This window comes from Panthera tigris, chromosome A1 (genome assembly GCF_018350195.1).
Source record: "Panthera tigris isolate Pti1 chromosome A1, P.tigris_Pti1_mat1.1, whole genome shotgun sequence".
In the NCBI taxonomy this organism is placed as follows: domain Eukaryota; kingdom Metazoa; phylum Chordata; class Mammalia; order Carnivora; family Felidae; genus Panthera; species Panthera tigris.
The window spans coordinates 135,609,986-135,631,270 of NC_056660.1; the positions used below are offsets into that span (position 1 = coordinate 135,609,986).

The 21,285-nt window shown below is 36.1% G+C and overlaps 1 protein-coding gene across 8 annotated transcripts in view; it reads left to right on the plus strand.

Moving 5' to 3' along the window:
- Window positions 1–21,285, plus strand: part of BDP1 (B double prime 1, subunit of RNA polymerase III transcription initiation factor IIIB) — an 89,117-nt gene that overhangs the window by 28,187 nt on the left and 39,645 nt on the right. For all 8 annotated transcript variants that reach the window (XM_042987969.1, XM_042988012.1, XM_042987980.1 and 5 more), the window contains 10 exons: window positions 4,022–4,180; window positions 8,091–8,250; window positions 9,987–10,078; window positions 10,967–11,171; window positions 11,933–12,045; window positions 13,198–14,710; window positions 15,756–15,943; window positions 16,389–16,611; window positions 19,300–19,478; window positions 20,230–20,434. In XM_042987969.1, coding sequence (XP_042843903.1) covers window positions 4,022–4,180; window positions 8,091–8,250; window positions 9,987–10,078; window positions 10,967–11,171; window positions 11,933–12,045; window positions 13,198–14,710; window positions 15,756–15,943; window positions 16,389–16,611; window positions 19,300–19,478; window positions 20,230–20,434 — 3,037 coding nt within the window. The remainder of the gene's footprint in view (window positions 1–4,021; window positions 4,181–8,090; window positions 8,251–9,986; window positions 10,079–10,966; window positions 11,172–11,932; window positions 12,046–13,197; window positions 14,711–15,755; window positions 15,944–16,388; window positions 16,612–19,299; window positions 19,479–20,229; window positions 20,435–21,285) is intronic.

Genomic DNA, 21,285 nt, shown 5'->3' on the forward strand with positions numbered 1-21,285 from the left:
TGATATGATTTTTTATTAAAAAAATTTTTTTTAATGTTTATTCTTTTTGAGAGACAGAGACAGAGCATGAGTGGGGAGGGGGCAGAGAGAGGGAGACACAGAATCTGAAACAGGCTCCAGACTCTGAGCTGTCAGCACAGAGCTCGACGTGGGGCTCGAACTCACAAACTGCGAGATCCTGACCTGAGCCGAAGTCAGACGTTCAACCAACTGAACCACCCAGGCGCGCCCCTCTTTGCTATTTTAAATAGTGCTATGATAAATTTGGGAATGCAGATATCTCTTTGAACTTCTGTTTTAATTTTTTCTAGATGTATACCCAGAAGAGGGATTTCTGAATCATAGGATAGTTCTATTGAAAAAATTTTTTTAAGATTTTATTTTCTTTAAAATAGTGTTTACCCCCAATGTGGGGCTCAAACTCACAACCAGGAGATCAAGAATCACATGCTCTACTGAGTGAGCTAGCCAGGTGGCCCTGTATGTTTAATTTTTTTGAGGAGCCTTAACACTGTTGTTCATAGTGGCTGTGCTATTTTACATTCCCGCCAGCAGTACACAAACATACCAGTTTTCTGTAAACTGGTTTTCCTTACCAACACTTGTTATTTTGTGTTTTCTTTATTTGTGTTTGATAATGGTTATTCAGACATTTGAGGTGATACCTCATTGTGGGTTTGATTTGCATTTCCATGATTAGTGATGTTGAAGATATTTACATATACCTGTTGGCCTTTTGTATGGCTTTGAAAAAATTCTATTCAGTCCTTTTTCATATTTTTTAACTAGGTTATTTTCTTTGAATTATAGGGATTTAATGTTTTTTTTTTAATGTTGTTTATTTTGAGAGAGCGAGTGGGTGTTCTTGTGTGCGCATAAGCTGGAGAGGAGCAGAGAGAGAGAGAGAGAGAGAGAGAGAGAGAGAGAGAGAATCCCAAGCAGTCTCCACGCTGTCAGTGTGGAGCCTGATGTGGGGCTATATCTCATGATGGTGAGATCATGACCCAAGTGGAAATCAAGAGTCAAATGCTCAACTGACTGAGCCACCCAGGCACTCCTAGGCATTCCTTTTATATTTTGGGTATTAAACTAACAGATAAATGGTTTGCAAATATTTTCTCCCATTCCACAGGTTGTCTTTTGACTTAGTTGATGATTTCCTTTGTTGTGCTCAAGGTATTTAGTTTCATGTTGTTTCACTTGTCTGTCTGTGGTAGTTTGTTCATACAATTCGGAAGGTTAATACTTTGAAGCTGAGTCATGACTCTTGGGTCCTTAATTTTCTAGGTGACAGACATCTAAATTATGGTTTCTGAGACACAACTTAATTTCATAAACTACACACAAAAAATACTGATGCCTTTTAGAGGACAAACAACCCTGTAATGACTGTTAAGATCCTAACTGGTTTTGTAAAACAGTGAGCTGATTCTAAAATTATTATATACACAAGATTGAACGGTCATGAGTGGTAAAGACAATTTGAAAAACAACAGTTCTGGAGAGGAAATATATTAATACTTTAAAGCTAGAATAATTATCCTGATGATGAGTGATGTTGAGCATCTTTTCATGTGTCTGTTGGCCACCTGGATGTCTTCTTTGGAAAAGTATCTATTCATGTCTTCCATACATTTTTTCACTGGGTTGTTTTTCGGATAAGCTTGGTAAGTTCTTTATACATTTTGGATACTAACCCTTTATCTGATAGGTCATTTGTACATATCTTCTCCCATTCTGTTGGTTGCCTTTTAGTTTTGTTGATTGTTTCCTTTGCAGTGCAGAAACTTTTTATCTTGATGAGGTCCCAATAGTTCATTTTTGCTTTATTTCCCTTGCCTTTGGAGACATGTTGAGCAAGAAATGGCTGCATCTGAGGTCAAAGATGTTGTTGCCCATTTTCTCCTGTAGGGTTTTGATGGTTTCCTGTCTCACATTTTAGCTCTTTTATCCATTTTGAGTTTATTTTTTTGTATGGTTTAAGAAAGTGGTCTAGTTTCATTCTTCTGCATGTTGCTGTCCAGTTCTCCCACCACCATTTGCTAAAGAGAGTGTCTTTTTACATTTGGATACTTTTTCCTGATTGATGAAAAGATTGTCGACATCACTCATCATTAGGGAAATACAAATCAAAACCACATTGAGATACCACCTCACACCAGTCAGAGTGGCTAAAATTAACAACTCAGGAAACACTAGATGTTGGCGAGGGTGTGGAGAAACGGGAACCCTCTTACACTGTTGGTGAGAATGCAAACTGATGCAGCCTTTCTGGAAAACAGTGTGGAGGTTCCTCAAAAAATTAAAAATAGAACTACCCTACAACCCAGCAATAGTACTACTACGAATTTATCCAAAGGATATAGGAGTGCTGATCCATAGGGACACCTGTACCCTAATGTTTATCAGAGCGCTCTCAACGATAGCCAAATTATGCAAAGAGGCCAAATGTCTGTCACCTAATGAATGGATAAAGAAGATGTGGTTTATATATACAATGGAATACTACTTGGCAATGAAAAAGAATGAAATCCTGCCATTTGCAATATTATGGCTGGAACTGGAGGGTATTATGCTAAGTGAAATTAGTCAGAGAAAAGACAGATTCCATGTTTTCCCTCACGTGTGGAACTTGAGAAACTTCACAGAAGACCATGGGGGAAGGGAAGGGGAAAAAAATAGTTACAAACAGAGGGGGAGGGAGGCAAACCATTAGAGACTCTTAAATACACAGAACAAACTGAGGGTGGATGGGGGAGAGGTGAGGGAGAGAGGCAAATGGGTGATGGGCATTGAGGAGGGCACTTGTTGGGATGAGCACTGGGTGTTGTATGTAATTGATGAATCACGGGAATCTATCCCCAAAACCAAGAGCACATTGTATATACACTGTATGTTAGCCAACTTGACAATAAATTATGTCAAAAAAATAATAAAGCTAGAATAATTAAAACAGTGTGTTACTGGCACAGGGACAAATGTACTCAGCAGAACTGAATGTAGTAGAGCTTGGGAAAAAAGATTTAGTAATCTGGTACATGGAAGAGGTAACATTAGAAATAAGTGGGTGGAAAAAAGAAATTAGTGGGTGAAGAGTGAATGAACTATATTATATTCATTAGATGGTGCTTGGGTGTAAAAAAGATAATATCCTTATTTCACCTTTGCTAACTTTCTGATAGATTAAAGGGTACATAAAACAAATCTTTAAAACTTTTAGAAGAAGGTGTCGGAAAATATCTTTGTGATATCAAGGATTTCTTAAGATATAAAAAGCAAAACTTTAAAAGGTAAAATTGATAAATTTGACTGCAGTAAACTTAACTTTTTTTGACAAAGGTTTCATAAAGAAAGTGAAAGGCAAGCTGCTGTCGGGGAGGTTTTGTGTATGTCTAACCAGAAAGGAATATATAAAGAGGTTTTGCTGATCAGTCGGGAAAAGACAAACACCCAGTAGAAAAAATGAGGGAAAAAATATCTGGCTAAATGCTTTATGTGTTGAAACTGGTTAGTACATGGCTATCATTTATGTTGTTACTTGAAATATTTCATAATACGGTAGTCCTCTCTTTGCATAATGCAGTGTTAACTGCAACTTATGTGTATTGGAGCTATGTCCTCGGATTACAGAACTTTTGGTTAGCAGGATACCATGCAAAGCAGAGCCTAAGTGTATAAAATTTTAACGAGAGAAAATTCCTCAATTTTACTATGATTTTACATACAGATTTGATTTGTCAACCCCATGTATGTAATTAAAACTTTTTAATTTTGTGACTTCTCAAGTGGTTTCCCAGGCCTGTTAATTTGCGGTTACTACTTTCTCTGAAGGTAGAGTTTTTAACAACATGGTACAAGAAGGATCATAGAAAAGCCGAAATATTTATATTGATAGTTCCAAACTATGAAGTATCATTTTCTAAAGTGGATTTATGTATTAAAAAAAATCTTTTAAGTAGCTATTATAAGACATGTATTACTAAAAATTTCTTTTCCCCTGATGTGTTTTCATTTTGCTTAGTGGTCAACAAGATGCCACGCCATTAGCAGCTGAGACTTCAGAATCAAGCCCTTCAGATTTGCCTTTATCAGAAGTTGAAATTAGCACACCAAGTGAGGTTAATAATGCTGAAAGTAGTTGTACAGAAGAAAGCAATGTTGACCTAAAAAATAAATCATTGTAAGTATTTTACGTGGTAAGATTTTAAAATTTAGTTTCAAAATTTCATGCGTTCTTATTTAAGAAATTATAATGTTGTTTTCTTTAAGGATTAGAAAGGGACTGTAGACCATTTAATATATAATTGTACCATGGTCTAAGTGTGACATCAAGGCTTATCACTTTATGTTTCATTACAGAAAGATTCTCTTTTTTTTTTTAATTTATTTTTTATTTTGGATGTTTTTTATTTCTGAGAGAGAGAGAGTGAGTGAGGAAGGGGCAGAGAGAAGGAGATAGAGGATTCTAACCTGGCTTTGTGCTTACAGCAGTGAGCCCAAGGTGGGGCTCAAACTCACAAACTGAGATCATGACCTGAGCAGAAGTTGGACACTTAAATGAGCCAATTAAACTTAACTTGGAACCCTACTCTTTGGTTTATTTCTTTAATTAGAGAAAGAGAGCATGAACGTGTGAGGGGCAGAGAGAGAATCCCAGCCAGGCTCTGCTCTGTTAGCACAGAACCTGATGCAGGGCTTGATTTCATGAACTCTGAGATCATGACCCCAGCTGAAATCAAGAGTTGGACACTTAAATGACTGAGCAACCCAGGCACCCCTCTTTGTTTTGTTTTTTTTTAAGGTTTATTTACTTTGGACAGAGAGAGAGAGAGCACAGAGCCTGTCAATGACCTCAGTCTCATGACTGTGAGATCAGTATCCGAATGGAATCAGGAGTCGGGTGCTTAACCTACTAAGCCAGCCAGGCACCCCAGAAAGATTGTCTTTCATATCTGATGTATAGTTATGAGGAGCTTTATGCAAAGTGGTGACTTATGATGAAATTCTAAAATAATTTGAAAAGGCTAAACATTTGCTGTGATATACTACTTTTACTTGGTTTGAGTCATTTTCAAAGCAGTAGATTTTTGATATTGATGCCTCTAAGGATATTATATTTCCTTGTATGAAAATAGTGACTAATATCTTCACTAAAAATGGAATAAAAGCACCAAAAGAATCTCCTTTTGAAGAGAGGTATCTTAAAAATTCAGACTTCCTTTTTGTGTTCTTCTAACCCTTCACATAGGCTTAAAAGCTATTTAGTTTATGAATTCTTATTTTCGGTAAAGCACAGTCACACTGAGAATTAAACTTTTTTAAATAAAAATTTAGTCTTTGAAATAGGCAAACTATTCTTTCTATGTCTGTTTTTTATTTATTTTGAGAGAGAGAAGGAGAGTGCTTGCAGGGGAGGAGCAGAGAGAGAGGAGAGAGAGAATCCTAAGCAGGCTCCATGCTCAGCGCAGAACCTGATGTGGGACTCCATCCCACAAACCATGAGATCATGACATGAGTCAAAATCAAGAATCAGATGCTTAACTCACTGAGCCACCCAGGTCCCCTCTTCATTAGTTTTGAATGGCTGTGTAGTGTTTTGGTGTATAGATGAATTATAGTTTATATTATCAGAGCCCAGCTGATGGCTATATGGGTTGTGTTTTCAAATAACACCACAATGGTTAGGGGCACTGACCCCTGAGCAGTTGAAAATCCATGTATAACTTTGACTCCCCAAAACTTAACTACTAATAGTCTACCGTTGCCTGGAAGCATGATAACATAAACGGTTGACCACACATATTTTGTGCATTATATGTATCGTATACTGTATTCTTACAATTTAAGGTAAGCTAGAGAAACAAAATGCTTTAAGAAAATCATAAGGACGAGGAGCACCCCTTGATTTCAGCTCAGGTCATGATCTCACCATTCGTGAGTTTGAGCCCCCTGTTGGATTCCATGCTCACAGTGTGGAGCCTGCTTGGGATTCTCTCTCTCTCCTTCTCTCTGCCCCTCTTCTGCTTGTGCTCCTACTCTCTCAATAAAATAAATAAACTTTAACGTGGTGCCTGGGTGAGTCAGTTGGTTGGGCATCTGACTTCAGCTCAGGTCAAGATCTCACTGTTGACGAGTTTGGACCCTGAGTCGGGCTCCACACTGACAGCTCAGATTCTGTGTCTCCCCCTCTCTCTGCCCCTCCCCTGCTTGGGCTCTGTCTCTCCCTCACTCAAAATAAACACCAAAAAAAAAATTTTTTTTTTCAAATCATAAGGATGAGAAAATACATTTATTGTACTGTACTATATTTACTGAGTAAAATCTGTGTATATGTGGACTTGTACAGCTTAAACTTGTGTTGAAAGGTCAGTTGTATGTTTTCGTAGGGTGAATTGCTCAAAATGGATTCACTTATTCTAATGTGTATGTGTCTGTGTATATACATGTACACACTTAGGATTTTGAGAGATACTTCCAAAATATTCTCTGTAGGAGTTAGACTAGTTTATATTCCCACCAACATTGTAAGAAATCTCTCCTTTTTCAGGAAATGGTGTTAAACTTGGGTTTTTGATGGTAATTTTGATATTATAAAATATCTTAGTATAGTATCTCCCCCCCACTCTTCCTTTTTTTGGCAGGGGTATGTAATTTGATTTCATTGTTTTTATTGAGTTTTTTATTTTAAAGTTTCCTAACCTAAGGAAAAGTCAAAAGAAGTAAACAATGAACGTGTATTTGTAATTCCCCTTAGATTCTCTGATTCTTAATGTTAATTTGTGCTTGCTTGCACATGCATGCACACTCTACCTCCCCTCACCTTTAATTTGTAGTTTTCTTAAAACCTATTTTTATTTTTTCTTTTTTAAAACTTTATATAGTTTGTCCATTTTTTAATTTTTATTTTTTATTTTTTAAATATTTATTTTGGGGGGAGCACAAGTGGAGGAGGGGCAGTGGGAGTGTCACGGAGGATCCAAAGAGGGCTCTGCGCTGACCAACGAGCCCTATGTGGGGCTGGAACTCATGAACCGTGAGATCGTGACCTGGGCTGAAGTCAGACACTCAGCCTACTGAGCCACTCAGGTGTCCCTGTCCGTTTTTAATAAGTTATTGATGATACTGTTTTGTGGGAGTTCGTTATATTTTAGGGAGATTAGTCTTATTGTATGATTTGTAAAACATGCTTTCTCGGTTGGTAGTTTGACTTTTGACTTAGCCATGTTTTGGCTATGTAGAAATTTTTTGATTTTTATGTTGTCAAATTTCTCAAATTTTTTTTTCTTTTGTAGCTCCTGAATTTTTAGTTAAATTTTATAAAGGCTTACCCCACCTCACGGTTATAAAGAATTCATCCGTGTTTTCTGTATGACTTTATTTAATTCTGATCCATTTGGAATATATTATGAGTACAGTGCAAGGAGTGGAGCTAATTTTACTTTAGTCCCCAGTGTTAGTTTTGCCATCACCATTACTTTGATATTATTTCTTCTTCTTCTTTTTGTTTTTTTTTGAGAGAGACTAGGCTCAAGTGAGTGAGGGTCAGAGAGAGAGGGAGTGAGAGAATCCCATGAGGGGCAGAGAGAGAGGGAGAGAGAAGCAAGGCTCACCCGATGTGGGGTTGAACTCAAAAATTGTGAGATCATGATTGGAACCCAAGTGAGAGGCTTATCTGACCGAGACACCCAGGTGCCCCACTTTGATATTATTTCTGACAATATGTTATCCTGTATTTCATCTTCACTATTTTGAAAAGCTACCTTTATTATATTCTATCAAGTGTTTTGGAGTCACTTCTCAATTTTCTTTTGTGTTTCATTTATCTGTTTATTTACATGTCAGTACCAGTGTTTTAATTATTGATGCTATAGAGTTTGTTTTTAACATCTGGTAGAATATGTTAGTTACCTCCTCATTGCTCTTCTTTTTCAGTCTTCTTTGCTACTCTTATTGTAAGTTAGTTTAAAGGTCTTCTTTTTTGGCTCTGAGTGGATTTTTAAAGAATTTTTCAGAATTTTATTTGACTGGGCCTGCACGTTGGTATAATTTAAATGTTCATTTTTTTTAAACATAAAAACTACATTTTTTAGGGAAACTGATCAATCAGGAAGTGTTAAACTGATGGCAAGAAGACAACTGCAGAGACCTAAACCCAATTTGTCAAGGGCAGTTGGGAAGAAATCTGTTCTTTCACAAGGTAAAACAGATGGAGAGAGCAAGAGTTTACATGCTGAAACTTCAGTGGAAAAGGTATGGAATAAGAGACTTCGTGGAAATTAAAATTGTGAAAATTCTCCCAGACTGGGAAAAAATTTGTTTTGGTTTATAATGACACAGTAATGTGACTGATACTAGAACGAAGTTACAAAGACTTACACATTAATATTCAATGTGTCTTCCTAGTCTCCTATTAATGCATTTTCTTTAGAAGCTAGGGCATATCATTTTCAAACATCCTCAGTAGTGACAAATCTGTTTTTTGTTTACATAAGATTTTTATTCAAAATATTTTTTAAACAGTTCTATATAAAATTATATCCACAACCCTTTCTCCACAGACATATTCCTGTCTTTCACATACTTTGTCTCTTTTATATATATAAACATTTCTGTAGTTTATTTTTTTAAGTTTTTTTTTAAAGTTTGATTTATGTATTTTGAGAGAGATGGAGACCTTGTGAGTGGGGGAGGGGCAGAGAGCGAGGGAGAATCCTTATCAAACAGGCTATGCACTGTCAGCGCAGAGCCCGTTGCAGTGCTTGAACTCAAGAAACTGAGATCATGACCTGAGCTGAAGTTAAGAGTCAGACGCCAACCAACTGAGCCACCCAGGTGACCCATAAATAGGACTCTTTTAAGGAAATAGAGGATAGTTTTCTAGAGGAGGTGGGATTCGTGGGTCAAAGTATTTTAAATGTTTCTTGGCTTTTGTCAGATGACAGTAAAAAAAAAAAAAAAAGTCTGTTTACATTGCTCCAAGCATTAAATGCATGTTACTTTTCCCCTATATCCCTGCCAGCGTTATATTGTCATAAATTTTTTATTTTTGCTAAAATACATTTTAAAATGTCAGCTTTTTTCCCTGTCATGTGAAATCTTTATTATACTTTTTATAATACAGTTATGTTATTATCTTTTAAAATTTGGGAAAAGTGGGAAAAACAGATTGATGTAAAAATTAAAACAAATTACTTGTGATTTCATTATCCAGATGGAACTAACCTTTTAGCATACATCTTTCCAGCTTTTTTTTCCTTCCTTCCTTCTTTCCTTCCCTCCAAGAGCATGCGTGCGCATGCACATGTATGACAGGGGAGGGTCAGAGAGAGGGGGAGAAAGAGAATCCCAAGCAGGCTCCATGCTATCAGTGCAGAGCCTAACACAAGGTTCAGTCCCACGGACTATGAGATCATGACCTGAAGTGAAATCGAGTTGGATGCTTAAAAGACTGAGCCACTCAGGCACCCTGTGTTTTAGTATTAATTGTTTTTTTATCCTTTGGTACCTAACATTTCATAAATGTTTTTTCATATTATTATGTTTTGAAGATACAGTCTTTAGTGACTTCGTCATTTTCTGTCAATGGGTACACCTGAATTTATTTAACCATTTACTCATCATTGGATTTTTTTGCCTGTTCACGTTATTTAGCATTTTATATAATGCTCTTGTGCAAATTCTTGGAGTTTGTCTAAATATTTTCTTTATAGAGTCTTAGAAATGGTATTACTGAGTCAAAGACCATGAATATTTTTAAGGCTTTTGATTTCATATTGGGGAAGGGCTTTCCAGAAAGGATGTACCAATTTTTGTTTCTGCCAGTAATATATGGAAATATGTTTTATAATATAGCTGTATCTATCATTTTTAAAACTCTTATAGTTAGAAGAACAAAAAATGATATTTCACTGTTTTAATTTCCATTTATTACAATGTTTGGACTTTTTTAATGTTGTCAATAAAATGTAAAAAAATTGAATTCATAGAATCAAATGGAAAAGGATAAAGTGAATACATCTGACATTGCTGGAATGGAATATACAGAGAAAGTGAACCCAGAAACTGAGACTGTGTCTAAGTAAGTATTTAGAAAGTAGAATAAAAGTAGTAGCTTGTAGGAATGACTGTAATAACATCTGTACTGGATGATGTCTGAATTTTGTTTTCATTCAGAATACTTAAGTCTTTTTTTAACTATAGGTGTGTTGAAACATTTTCATCATGTTCCTTATGCTACTGGAGAAATAAATTATGATAAGGATCCATTGAGTTACGACTTACATTTCTTCCTCAACTTATTAACAAGATTTTAACAAAGTCTTGTTAGATGAATTAATGGTTAAAAGATACATGTTTCTGGATAATTTTATTTATAGCAGGAGGTTTCAAAAGGGAATATTTAACTTGGAATGCAGATTCAGAGTAGGCCCTGCTCTAATATGCATCTGAAGTATTATAGTGTGGACTGTACATTTATTCCATAATCTATGTCCAGTGCCCTGGAAGTGTACATTACATACAAACTAGTATTTTTATCTATTTATTTAATTTTTGAGAGAAAGTGCACATATGTGTGTGTGCAAACTGACAAGGGCCAGAGAGAGGGAGAGAATCCCAAGGAGGCTTTGCACTGTTAGTGCAGAGCTGATGTGGGGCTCGATCCTACAAACTCTGAGATCCAAGACCTGAGCTGAAATCAAGAGTCAAACACAAACCGACTGAGCCACCCAGGTGCCCCTGCGAATTAGTATTCTTAGTGGGGAATGGTATTACATGTCTGTTAGGGACAGATTTTTCCAGTTTTGTGAGGGTATGTTTTTTATAGTCAGCCTTCCAATATTATGTCTGTTCTAAAGGATACTTGTAATTTTATGTTCCAAACAGTTTACTTATTCATACATGGGAGAGGGGAATACTGCAAACAAATATGTGACTTCAGGATGACCATAATTTTATTCTTTTGTAGTTGTTCTAGTTTGAGTGAAAAAATTGGTGTTCAGGACGACGATCAAACAAAGGCTTTAAGACCAGCACGACTAATGAGGGGCCGACTGCAAAGGCCAAAGCCAAATATAGGTAAAGCTGCTGAAAGAAAAGAAATTCTTACATCACAGGAAAAAATTGGGGCTAATGTAAAAAAGAATGAAAGTGAATCCTGTATTGCTAGAGATGTAAGTACTCTGATTCTGTGCAGTTTTTTTGTTAAACAAGTATTTAAGTCCCCTTTTACCCCCCTTCCCTTAACCTGTAAGACTGTACAGTTCTGTACATTGTTCACAAATTTAAAGCCAAAATCTCAGAGCTAGTAGCCTTGTTACTTGTAATGCCATTGAACTCTCTGCAATCCATATTTTGTGCATTTACATAATGGAGCATGTTTAACTTGCACCTCATCACTCACATATTTGAATTACACTTCCTTTTTGAAAATATGACTAGGTATGTGACTTTTAACTCTGACTTAAACAGAGTAAAATGGTAAAAGCTTCCTACTAAAATATAATTCCAACAACTAAAGATTATTTTTGAGTTATGTATACAATAACTAGTCTTTGTGTTAAGAGTAAGAGTTAAGATCCTAGTCTGAGGTCTGAATTTGTTTTGTTATAAATCTCAAGGTCTATACTGTAATAATAGTAATCAGAACACAGATCCCAGGGAGTAATTCTAACAGATGAGACTGAAGTGCAGTAACTTGCTTTCTAATTAGGAGGAAAAGAATGGGGGCTTTGAGATGAGCTAGAAGGTATATAGCTTATGAAATTTTTTAAGGTCTCTAAAAAGAAAACGTTAAAAAATGTCCCTTGAATATCATTTTATAATTTTGAAATGTTTACCATTTTCCTTGGTCTCAAATCAGGCAAAATTTTCAGTGCAGTTTTTTATAGATGGGTGTTTCATTGTGAACCCTTAAAAATGTTTTGTTATTAAGAGTCCTGAACAGGTAGAAGATCAGTCATGTAAAAATTTTGAGTTTGAAGACATCACGTCACAATCTGAGAAAGAAGATAATTTTTTTCAAATGAATGTTAGTGAGTGTCTAAGGTAAGTATCCTCTTATTGGTTATGTAATGTTTGAATTTTTTTGTTAAGTTTTAGAAATGTTTAATCAGTTTTTTTAAACAAAAGCAAATGAGGCTGATTTGTAATCTGTGTATCAAATTGCTTAATATTTACAAATATAACCTCACTTTTCAGGGCAATTCATGTCATAGTTTTCATGTCAGTTTCTCATTTATTGGTGACTTGATGTGTTGCTTACTCATAAATTAGACCTTGAGTTAACATGATTGGCAGTATCACTTAACATGCATATTAGATTAAATATCTATGTCCAAATATGAAATGCAACTTATTTTCTTATATTTGTTTCTTTGGAATTAGATCCACATATGGCCTTTGTTTAAGATTCACATAAATTTTATGTAAAACCCATGTGTAGAAACCTGTACTTGTAGCCACTGCTCTCTTATATTTTTTCTTTCCCCTCTGGAACATACCCAGCAAAATCGATGGAATTGCTAGTATACTTTAGAAATTGTTTTCCCTTTGGAAATATTCAGTGTACACAAAAGTAGCAAGAACAGAATAATGGACTCCTGTGTACCTACTGTCTGGTGTCAACTATTACTAGCATTTTATCAATCTGTATGTTTAAAGTTTGGCTTTTCCTAATACTTTCTTGTTCACATGATACTTGCATGTGGCTTTTTGAGATGCTGGTCAAATCTGGCCATGGAAATGTGCTGCTTAACTCTTATGGCAAGGCATATGTCTGTATAAAGGGTAGTAGGGGCAAAGAGGTAGGAGTAGCAGACACCAGTTGGCCTAGCTCCAATGTAGGGAACTGGAGACTTTTTCTGGATGATGTAGATGACAATTAGAAGGAGACTGTTCAGAGCCAGTTGGCTGCTAATCTAATTGACCTTATCGATAGATTTCTCTTTATACATGTCTCTATGTGAGTAGATATATTTATTTTAAAAGTTTACAATTTCAAAACATGGGTTTTTCCCCCCCCTCCTTTAATTTTTTAAGTTTTACCCAGAGATTCTTGAGGCTTCCTTCATATTTTGCTTTTTTATTTGAGAATTCGTGGTGTTTCAGTAGTAGTTTCTCAACCATCCTCTCTTCAGGTGGCAGTATGGTTTAAAATTTGATTGTGTGTCCTCTTTTTTTTTTTTTTTTTTTTTTAAGTATTCAAGAGGATAATAAAGTCCCAGTTCTGAAAACTCGGTTACAGAAACCAAAGCCAAATATAGGAAGAGGAGCTAGAAGACGAGAAGTTTTCTCAAAGGAAGAGGTATCAGAGGAGATAGTTGCTTCGGGACAATTGACAGCAGCTTTGGGAGAAATTAAGAGAGTGGAAGAAACCTTACCAAGGGAGAAGATATCACTGGAGGCTAATAGTACTAAGGAAATGGAGTCACATTTTAAAAAAACTAGGAGAAGAGGTGTCTCTCCCATAGAGCAGATAGCAGAAACGATTGACAACACTGTGGAAATGGACACAGATTTGAAAGAAACTAGAGGAGAGATTTCCTCAAGGGAGAATATATCAGAGGTGTCTGATATCATTGAGGAAAGAGTGACAGATTTGAAAGAAACTGAAAGAGCAGTTTCCCCAAGGGAGAATGTATCAGAGATGCCTGATGTCATTGAGGAAAGAGTGACAGATTTGGAAGAAACTGAAAGAGCAGTTTCCCCAAGGGAGAATGTATCAGAGATGCCTGATGTCACTGAGGAAAGAGTGACAGACTTGGAAGAAACTGGAAGAGAGGTTTCCCCAAGAGACACTATATCAGCGATGTCTGATGTCACTGAGGAAAGAGTCACAGACTTGGAAGAAACTGGAAGAGAGGTTTCTCCAAGGGAGAATATATCAGAGGTATCTGATGTCACTGAGAAAAGAGTGACAGATTTGAAAGAAACTGGAAGAGCGGTTTCCCCAAGAGACAGTATATCAGAGATGTCTGATGTCACTGAGGAAAGAGTGACAGATTTGGAAGAAACTGGAAGAGAAGTTTCCATAAGGGACATTATATCAGAGATATCTGATGTCACTGAGGAAAGAATGACAGATTTGGAAGAAACTGGAAGAAGAGAAATATCCTTACAGGAAGATGCCCCAGAGGAGGTCAGCACTACAGATGAAGTAGAAACAGGTTTGGAAGAAACTGGAAGAGAGATTTCTGTAAGGGAGAATATACAAGAGGTCATTGATGTCACTGAGGAGAGAGAGACATCTGTGGAAGAAACTGAAAGAAGAGAAATAGACACACAAGGAAAGGCCTTACAGGTCAAGACTCTAGTTGAAATGGAGACAGATTGGAAAGAAATTGGAAAAGAAACTTCCCTGAGGGCAAAGGTACCTGTGGAGATCAGTGCCTTAGAGGAGAGCGAGATTGATTTGGAAGAAACTGGAGAAAGAGAGCTTTCCCTGATGGAGAACGTATTAGGAAAGACAACTGCTGTTGAAGAAACAGAGGCAGATATGAAACAAAGTGGACGAGGAATTTCCTTGAGGAATCCCAGCTCAGAGATTAGTGCTACTGAGGAAATGGTTGCAGATTTGGGAAAACCTAGAGAAATGGACATTTCCCTAAGGAAATATGAAGCAGAGGAGACCAGGACCTCAAGACAAATGGAGACAGACTTAATGCAGAGCAGTAGTGGTGGCTGCAGCACTGTGCCTTCACTAGATACCAAAGTATGTATTTTTCTGTTTTTGGGAAAAACTATTTTTGAGTACTTTTAGAGAAAAATTATCAAAATAAAAACCGTGATTATTGCTCTTAAATCCTTCAAAATTTAAAATCTCTGAAAGCTTAAAGTCTTCCCTAGCCCTAAATTCTGTGTTTTAAGACCTTAAAGAAACTATATATCTTTTTAAAAAAATAATTCAAAAAGATTTAATTGTGGAGAAGTTACCATTCTTAATGTCAATTTGAAGTTACTTTTATTTATTTTTTATAAAAAAGTGTTTTTAAGGTAATTTATTTTGAGAGAAAGCGCCCATGTGTGTCCACACGCATGAGTGAGGGAGGGGCAGAGAGAGAATTCCAAGCAGGCTTTGAGCCGTTAGCACAGAACTTGACTCAGGCTCTATCCCACGAACCTCAAGATCATCACCTGGGCTGTAGTCAAGAGTCAGATGCCCAACCAGCTGAGCCACCCAGGTGCCCCTGAAGTTAATCTTTTATTTAAAAAAATTTTTTTTATTTTTTTTATTTTCTATTTGAAAGAGACAGAGCAGGAGCCAGGGGAGGGCCAGAGAGATGGAGACAGAATCTGAAGGAGGCTGCAGGCTCTGAGCTTTCAGCTCAGAGCCCAACAGGGCTCGAACTCAGGCGCAATGAGATCATGACCTGAGCCAAAGTCAGACGCATAACTGACTGAGCCACCGCACACACCCAAAGTTACTGTTTTACATAAAAGGAATATAGGGAACTGGAATATAGGGAGTTTGTGCTAACTGTAGAATGAACATACATTGGAATTATTTCTTTTGGCCACATCTTTCTCAGTTATTTCCTTTTATTAAAAGTTTGCAATTCGGGTACCCAGCTTGCTCCGTAGGTTGAGCGTGTGACTCTTGATCTTGGGGTTGTGAGTTTGAGCCCCAGATTGTGGGTGTAGAGGTTACTTAAACGTTTAAAAATAAAAAGTTTTCTGTTACTCGAGGTTCATGCTTTTGTGACATTTTCCATTTGTGCCGATTTACTGTGGATGATTTCCTTTGATTATTCCTCCAGAACATTAGCAGTGAAGTACTATCCATGGTACTTACACCTGAGGCAGAAAAAAGAAATTCTGAAAAGGAACTATCCGGTCACTTGAGTAGTTTGAAGACTTCCTTGCAGACTTTGGAACTTGGCAAAACCGAAGACCAGGGGATGCAATCTCCAGATGCTCCAGAGCAGTTTTCAGATAATAATTCAAGGTACAAATATATTGGTCTGTGTGCTTTTAAAGAAAAAGTATCTAAAGTTATATTTTCAGATTCTGTGAAACAAAGGTCTTAAAACGGTTCATCTATAGTGTAATGTTGCAGATTTCAAGCTAGTTTTGGGATGACTGGAGGTGAGTTTTGAGGTAATTGTGATAATCGATTGAGAGAATTACTAACATCAGAATTGTATGTAACAAATATTCCTAAGTCAGTATGGGTGTGACAACGTGTATTTCCTCTGTGCAAAGGTGATATTCATAGGCTTATACCTAGATTGTACACCTCCTGTTTTTTTGGATCGACCATATTGTTCAATTTTTTTTCCTGTTAAGAATTGGAATTCATGTTTACTGCCAGTTTCTAAAGTTGTCCTAAGACTCTGGTCTCATTTGCCCCTTCATCTCATTCTAAAATTTGATAATCCTTATTCCAAAAGCAAGTCTATTCCTCAAGAACAGAAGCCATTTGAAGTTAAACCAGCACCTTTTGTGAGAAGTCGATTCAAAAGACCAAAACCAAACTTAGCAAGAGCAACTTTAAAGAGAGAGACTACGGAAGCAGGAAAATATGTACCTGGGAAGAAATTGGAAACGGATAAAGCTGAGACTGTTGTGTTACAGCAGAGCAGTGAACAGATGAACACTCTCCCTTCTCAACATGTGAGTGCTGTGGAAGGTGGAGGGTTTTTATTTTAGCTGTTACGGTTACTGAACTAAAGCAACTGGGATTAACGTTTCACAAATATTTTCTCCTGCAGTTTCTGTTGCATGTGACATTAGTGTTGCTGTACTTAATGTGCCTCATTATTCCATGGGTTTTTTTGTGAGAATCTTGAATCTTTCATGGTGGACAAGTGTGTCATGGAAAGACATTTAAGGGGGTTGGGATGCCAAGTTCTGACCTGCATTCATTATGTGACCCGAGCCAAATGGTGGCAGCTCATTTCTTCATAGGAAAAATGAGATTGATAGTCATTTTTTGTTTCATTCTGTTGTGAAGGGTGAAATACAAAGTTAAGAGCTTGATAGGAGTTAAAAGTAAGTTAAAAGTAAGTTTAGTTTACTTTGTTAACTTGGTCCATAACAAATTAAGATTGTGTGATATAACATCAGAAACTTTGAAATGAAGTGTTAACACTCATTAGTTGAGTGTTCTAAACATAAAAGTAGTTTTTTGGCCATATAGATGGCAACAGGTATATGAAAAGATCATCAGCATCATTAATCATCAAGAAAATGCAAATCAAAACCACAATGAGGTATCACCTCACACCAGTCAGAATAACTAGTATCAAAAAAGACCAGAAGTAACAAGCGGTGGCAAGGATGTGGAGGGAAAGGAATCCTTGTACACTGTTGGTGGGAATGTAAATTGGTGCAGCCATTGTGGAAAACCATATGGAGCTTCCTCAAAAAGTAAAACTAGAATTACCATGTGATTCACTAATTCTAGTATTGTTTATTTACCCAAAGAAAATGAAAGCTCTAATTCCAAAGATAGAGGCACCCCTATGTTTGTCATAGCATTATTTACAATAGACAAGATATGAAAGCAACCAAAGTGTCCTTCAACAGATGAATGGATAAAGAAGATGTGTTATATGTATATATATATATAAATCCACAATGGAATTTTGCTTGCCATTTAAAATAACATGGATGGGCCTACAAGTCTATTTTGCCAAGTGAAATATGCTGAGAAAACTAAGAGAAAGACAAATACCATATAATTTCACTTATATGTAGGTTCTAGAAAATAAAAAACAGAAACAGTCATAAAGACAGAAAACAAACTGGTGGTTGCCAGAAGAGAAGGGGTAAGGGAGATCGACAAAATAGGAAAAGGGGATTAAGAGGTACAAACTTTCTGAGCTACCTGGCTGGCTCATTCGGTAGACCATGCAACTCTTGAGGTTGTAAGTTTGAGCCCCCGGTGGGTGTAGAGATTACTTAAAATCTTGAAGAGGTACGAACTTTCAGTCATAAGTAACTCAGGGAGATAAAAAGTACAGCATAGGGAATACAGTTAATGTAGTGACTACACCTGTCGGGGTGATTATCAAGCAGTGTATGGAGCTGCTGAATCACTGTGTTGTATGTCTAAGACTAGTAACATTGTACGCCATCTATACTTCAATAATTAATAAAAAACTAGTTAATAAAAAAATGACCGGCGCCTGGGTGGCTCAGTCAGTTAAGCGGCTGACAGCCATGTGCTGGCATCTCAGAGCCTGGAGCCTACTTTGGATTCTGTGTCTCCCTCTCTCTCTGCTCCTCTTCTTCTTATTCTCTCTCTCTCTCTTTCTCTCTCTCTCTCTCAAAAATAAACATTGAAAAAAATTAAAAATAAAATGACAAAAAGTGCTTTTTTGAAATAAAATTCGTCTTTTATATTTTCAAAATAGCTTAGCTCTTACTGTGCTTAAAAATTTGTACTTTTGGGGTGCCTGGGTGGCTCAGTCAGTTAAGCGGCCAACTTCGGCTCAAGTGATGATCAAGCGGTCCGTGAGTTTGAGCCCCGCGTCGGGCTCTGTGCTGACAGCTCAGAGCCTGGAGCCTGTTTCAGATTCTGTGTCTCCCTCTCTCTGACCCTCCCCCGTTCATGCTCTGTCTCTCTCTGTCTCAAAAATAAATAAACGTTAAAAAAAAGAAAAGTTTAAAAAAATTTGTACTTTTTCTTCCTGATCTTATATTTTTAAAAGGTATATCTTTTTTTATTGGTTATTTTATCTGATTATAAAAATTTCAGATTGAAAAAATATGTAATCTAAAAAGTGAGAGTCCTTTATAATATTCCATTTCTCCCTCCCAAGTTAATCACATAGCTATTTTGAATGTATCCACGTAGCCTTTTCTGTATAGATACTTTTGTATATAAATAATAAAATGTTGTGGGTATTTTTATTATTTTGCAAAAATGGCACCCTAGCTTGCCTTCTCATTTTTTCACTTAACACAGTATTGTGAACATATTTTTGGATCATTATATAGAAATTTATCTTCTAAATGGCTTTGCACTGTTGCATTATAAACAAATTATAATTTATTTATTCAATACCCTACTGATAGGTTTGTCTTATTTCTAATTTTTTGTTTTCTTGCTTTTCTGGGGGGCTATTAAATTGCTATAGCAAATGTCCTTGTATGTAATTTTCTACATACTTAGTTGAGTATTTTTATAAGATACGTTTCTAGAAGTAGAATTTCTGGGAATTAAAATTTTTGGTAGATACTGTTGTTTTCTCTGCAGAGACTTGACCAATTTATTTTGCTTAGTAGTGTATGAAAGTTCCTATTTCCCTATACTTTAACCATACCCTTGATGAAGTTTTTTTGTCTGCCTTCTAGGATGTTGCTTCCCTAATGGCAGCAGGAGAAAAAGACAAATCAGGTCACAGGCAGGAGGAGGTTGTGATATTACCATGTATACAGACTGAAAAGGACCTTTCACCTTCAAGTTCTTGTGGTCCTCAAGAGGAGTCTCAGCCTGTGCAAGCCCAGGAAAAGGAATTAATTGTTTCTATGGGGTAAACAGTGATAGTTCTTTGAAAATCTAAAATATTAAAAAGAAAAAGAAAATCTAAAATAGAATTCCTTCAAATATTTCTCCAGTGTTTTTGAGATGTGTTAATGTATTTTAAAAGTGAATACCAAAAATACTTCGTTTATTTTTATTCATATGGCAGACTGCCTAAAATAGAAAATCACATTGAGTTCTACACCTTTTAATGCTTGACTGCTTATTAGATTCACTATTAGCTGCTTAAGGTTTTATACAAAGCATTGCATTAAAAAACACGTGTGTATAAGATTTATATTAATTATCTTCTTAAAAATTGTGGTAAAAGACATAAAATTTACCAGTTTAATTTTTTTTTTTTTAATCGTCTAATGGCATTGAGGACATTCGCATCGTTTTACAATCTTTGTCACATTTCTCTCTAGAACTTTTTCATGTTCGCAAGCTGAAACTCTGTACCCATTAACAAGACCTCCCTAACCTCCCTCTTCCATTCCCTGGCAACTACCATTGTACTTTCTCTCTGTCTGTGAGTTTCAGTCTTCTAGGTACCTTATATAAGTTCATTACCTTGTGAAAATTAAAATAATCTTTTTTTTAATAAAAGAAGATTTATGTATCATCAGAAAATAGATTTTTCTCTAATGTTACAAAAAGTTTTATAGTTTATTAGAGGAGATTCAAATTTTGTATTTTTATGGTAGTTTTCATCTTTTTACATTTCAATTCCCTCTCTTTGTCCTGGTCTTCTTTTCTAGGGCTCATAATATAAATAGTTCCCAGCAAGAATCCAAGAAAAGTGTTGTCCCAACCATTCGAACAGTAAGGGGCCGACTTCAAAGACCCAGACCAAACATAAGAAAGACTGGACAGAGGCATATAGAAAAAGGTGAAGCCAAAGGCATAGTTGAGGAAGAAAAAACAGTAGTACAGAAAGATGAAACTAAAAAACTATTGACTGTGGTGAGTTATTGTTATATAATTAAATTGAGCCTTTTAATGCATGTTAAAATGTGAAATGATAGCTCAGACTTGGCTTAGAGTATAGGCATCTGACACTCTAATCAATGAATATGTAACATAACCTAATTCTGTTCCAGATTTCCTATTCTGGAATTTTTTTAAGTGAAAATAGATACATATTTTTTCCTTTTTAATGAACTCATTCATTATGAAATGGGTTCAGTCATTTCATAAATGTTCAGTCAGTATAAAACAACATAATGACTCTCCCAGTCTTACTACACTGAGGTAACTACTGACAACCTTCTGACATATCTTCCTGGGTATATCTCCATCCATGCATGTGTGTGCACTTATGTAAATTTAAATAATAAAGTCATCGGGGTGCCTGGTTGGCTCAGTTGGTAGAGCATGTGACTCTTAATCAGGGGATGTAAGTTCTAGCCCCACAGTGGGTGTAGAGATTACTTAAAAATAAAATAATTTTTTTAAATTATAAAATCACTGTGTGTTAGTTTTATCACTTAGTTTTTACTTAATATGTTGACTTTTTGCATCAAGAAATATGGAGACACATCATTTTTCACTACTGCATGACATCCTGATGTTTGAATGAAAATTTAACCAATCTCTTACTGATGCATCTTGTGATACAAATCTAAGTAGTATAATGCCCTTTTCAACAGATCTTGTGCTTTTTTTTTTTTTGTCCTTTTTACTTGTCTACCAAGGGAAAATCTAGATTTAAAGTGATTATAATCCTTTTTTGAACCCCCCTGCACCCCAAAAGACTGTTTTTAAAAAAAAAATTAATCATTTCTGGTGAGGTTGTTCACAGCAGATAACTATTG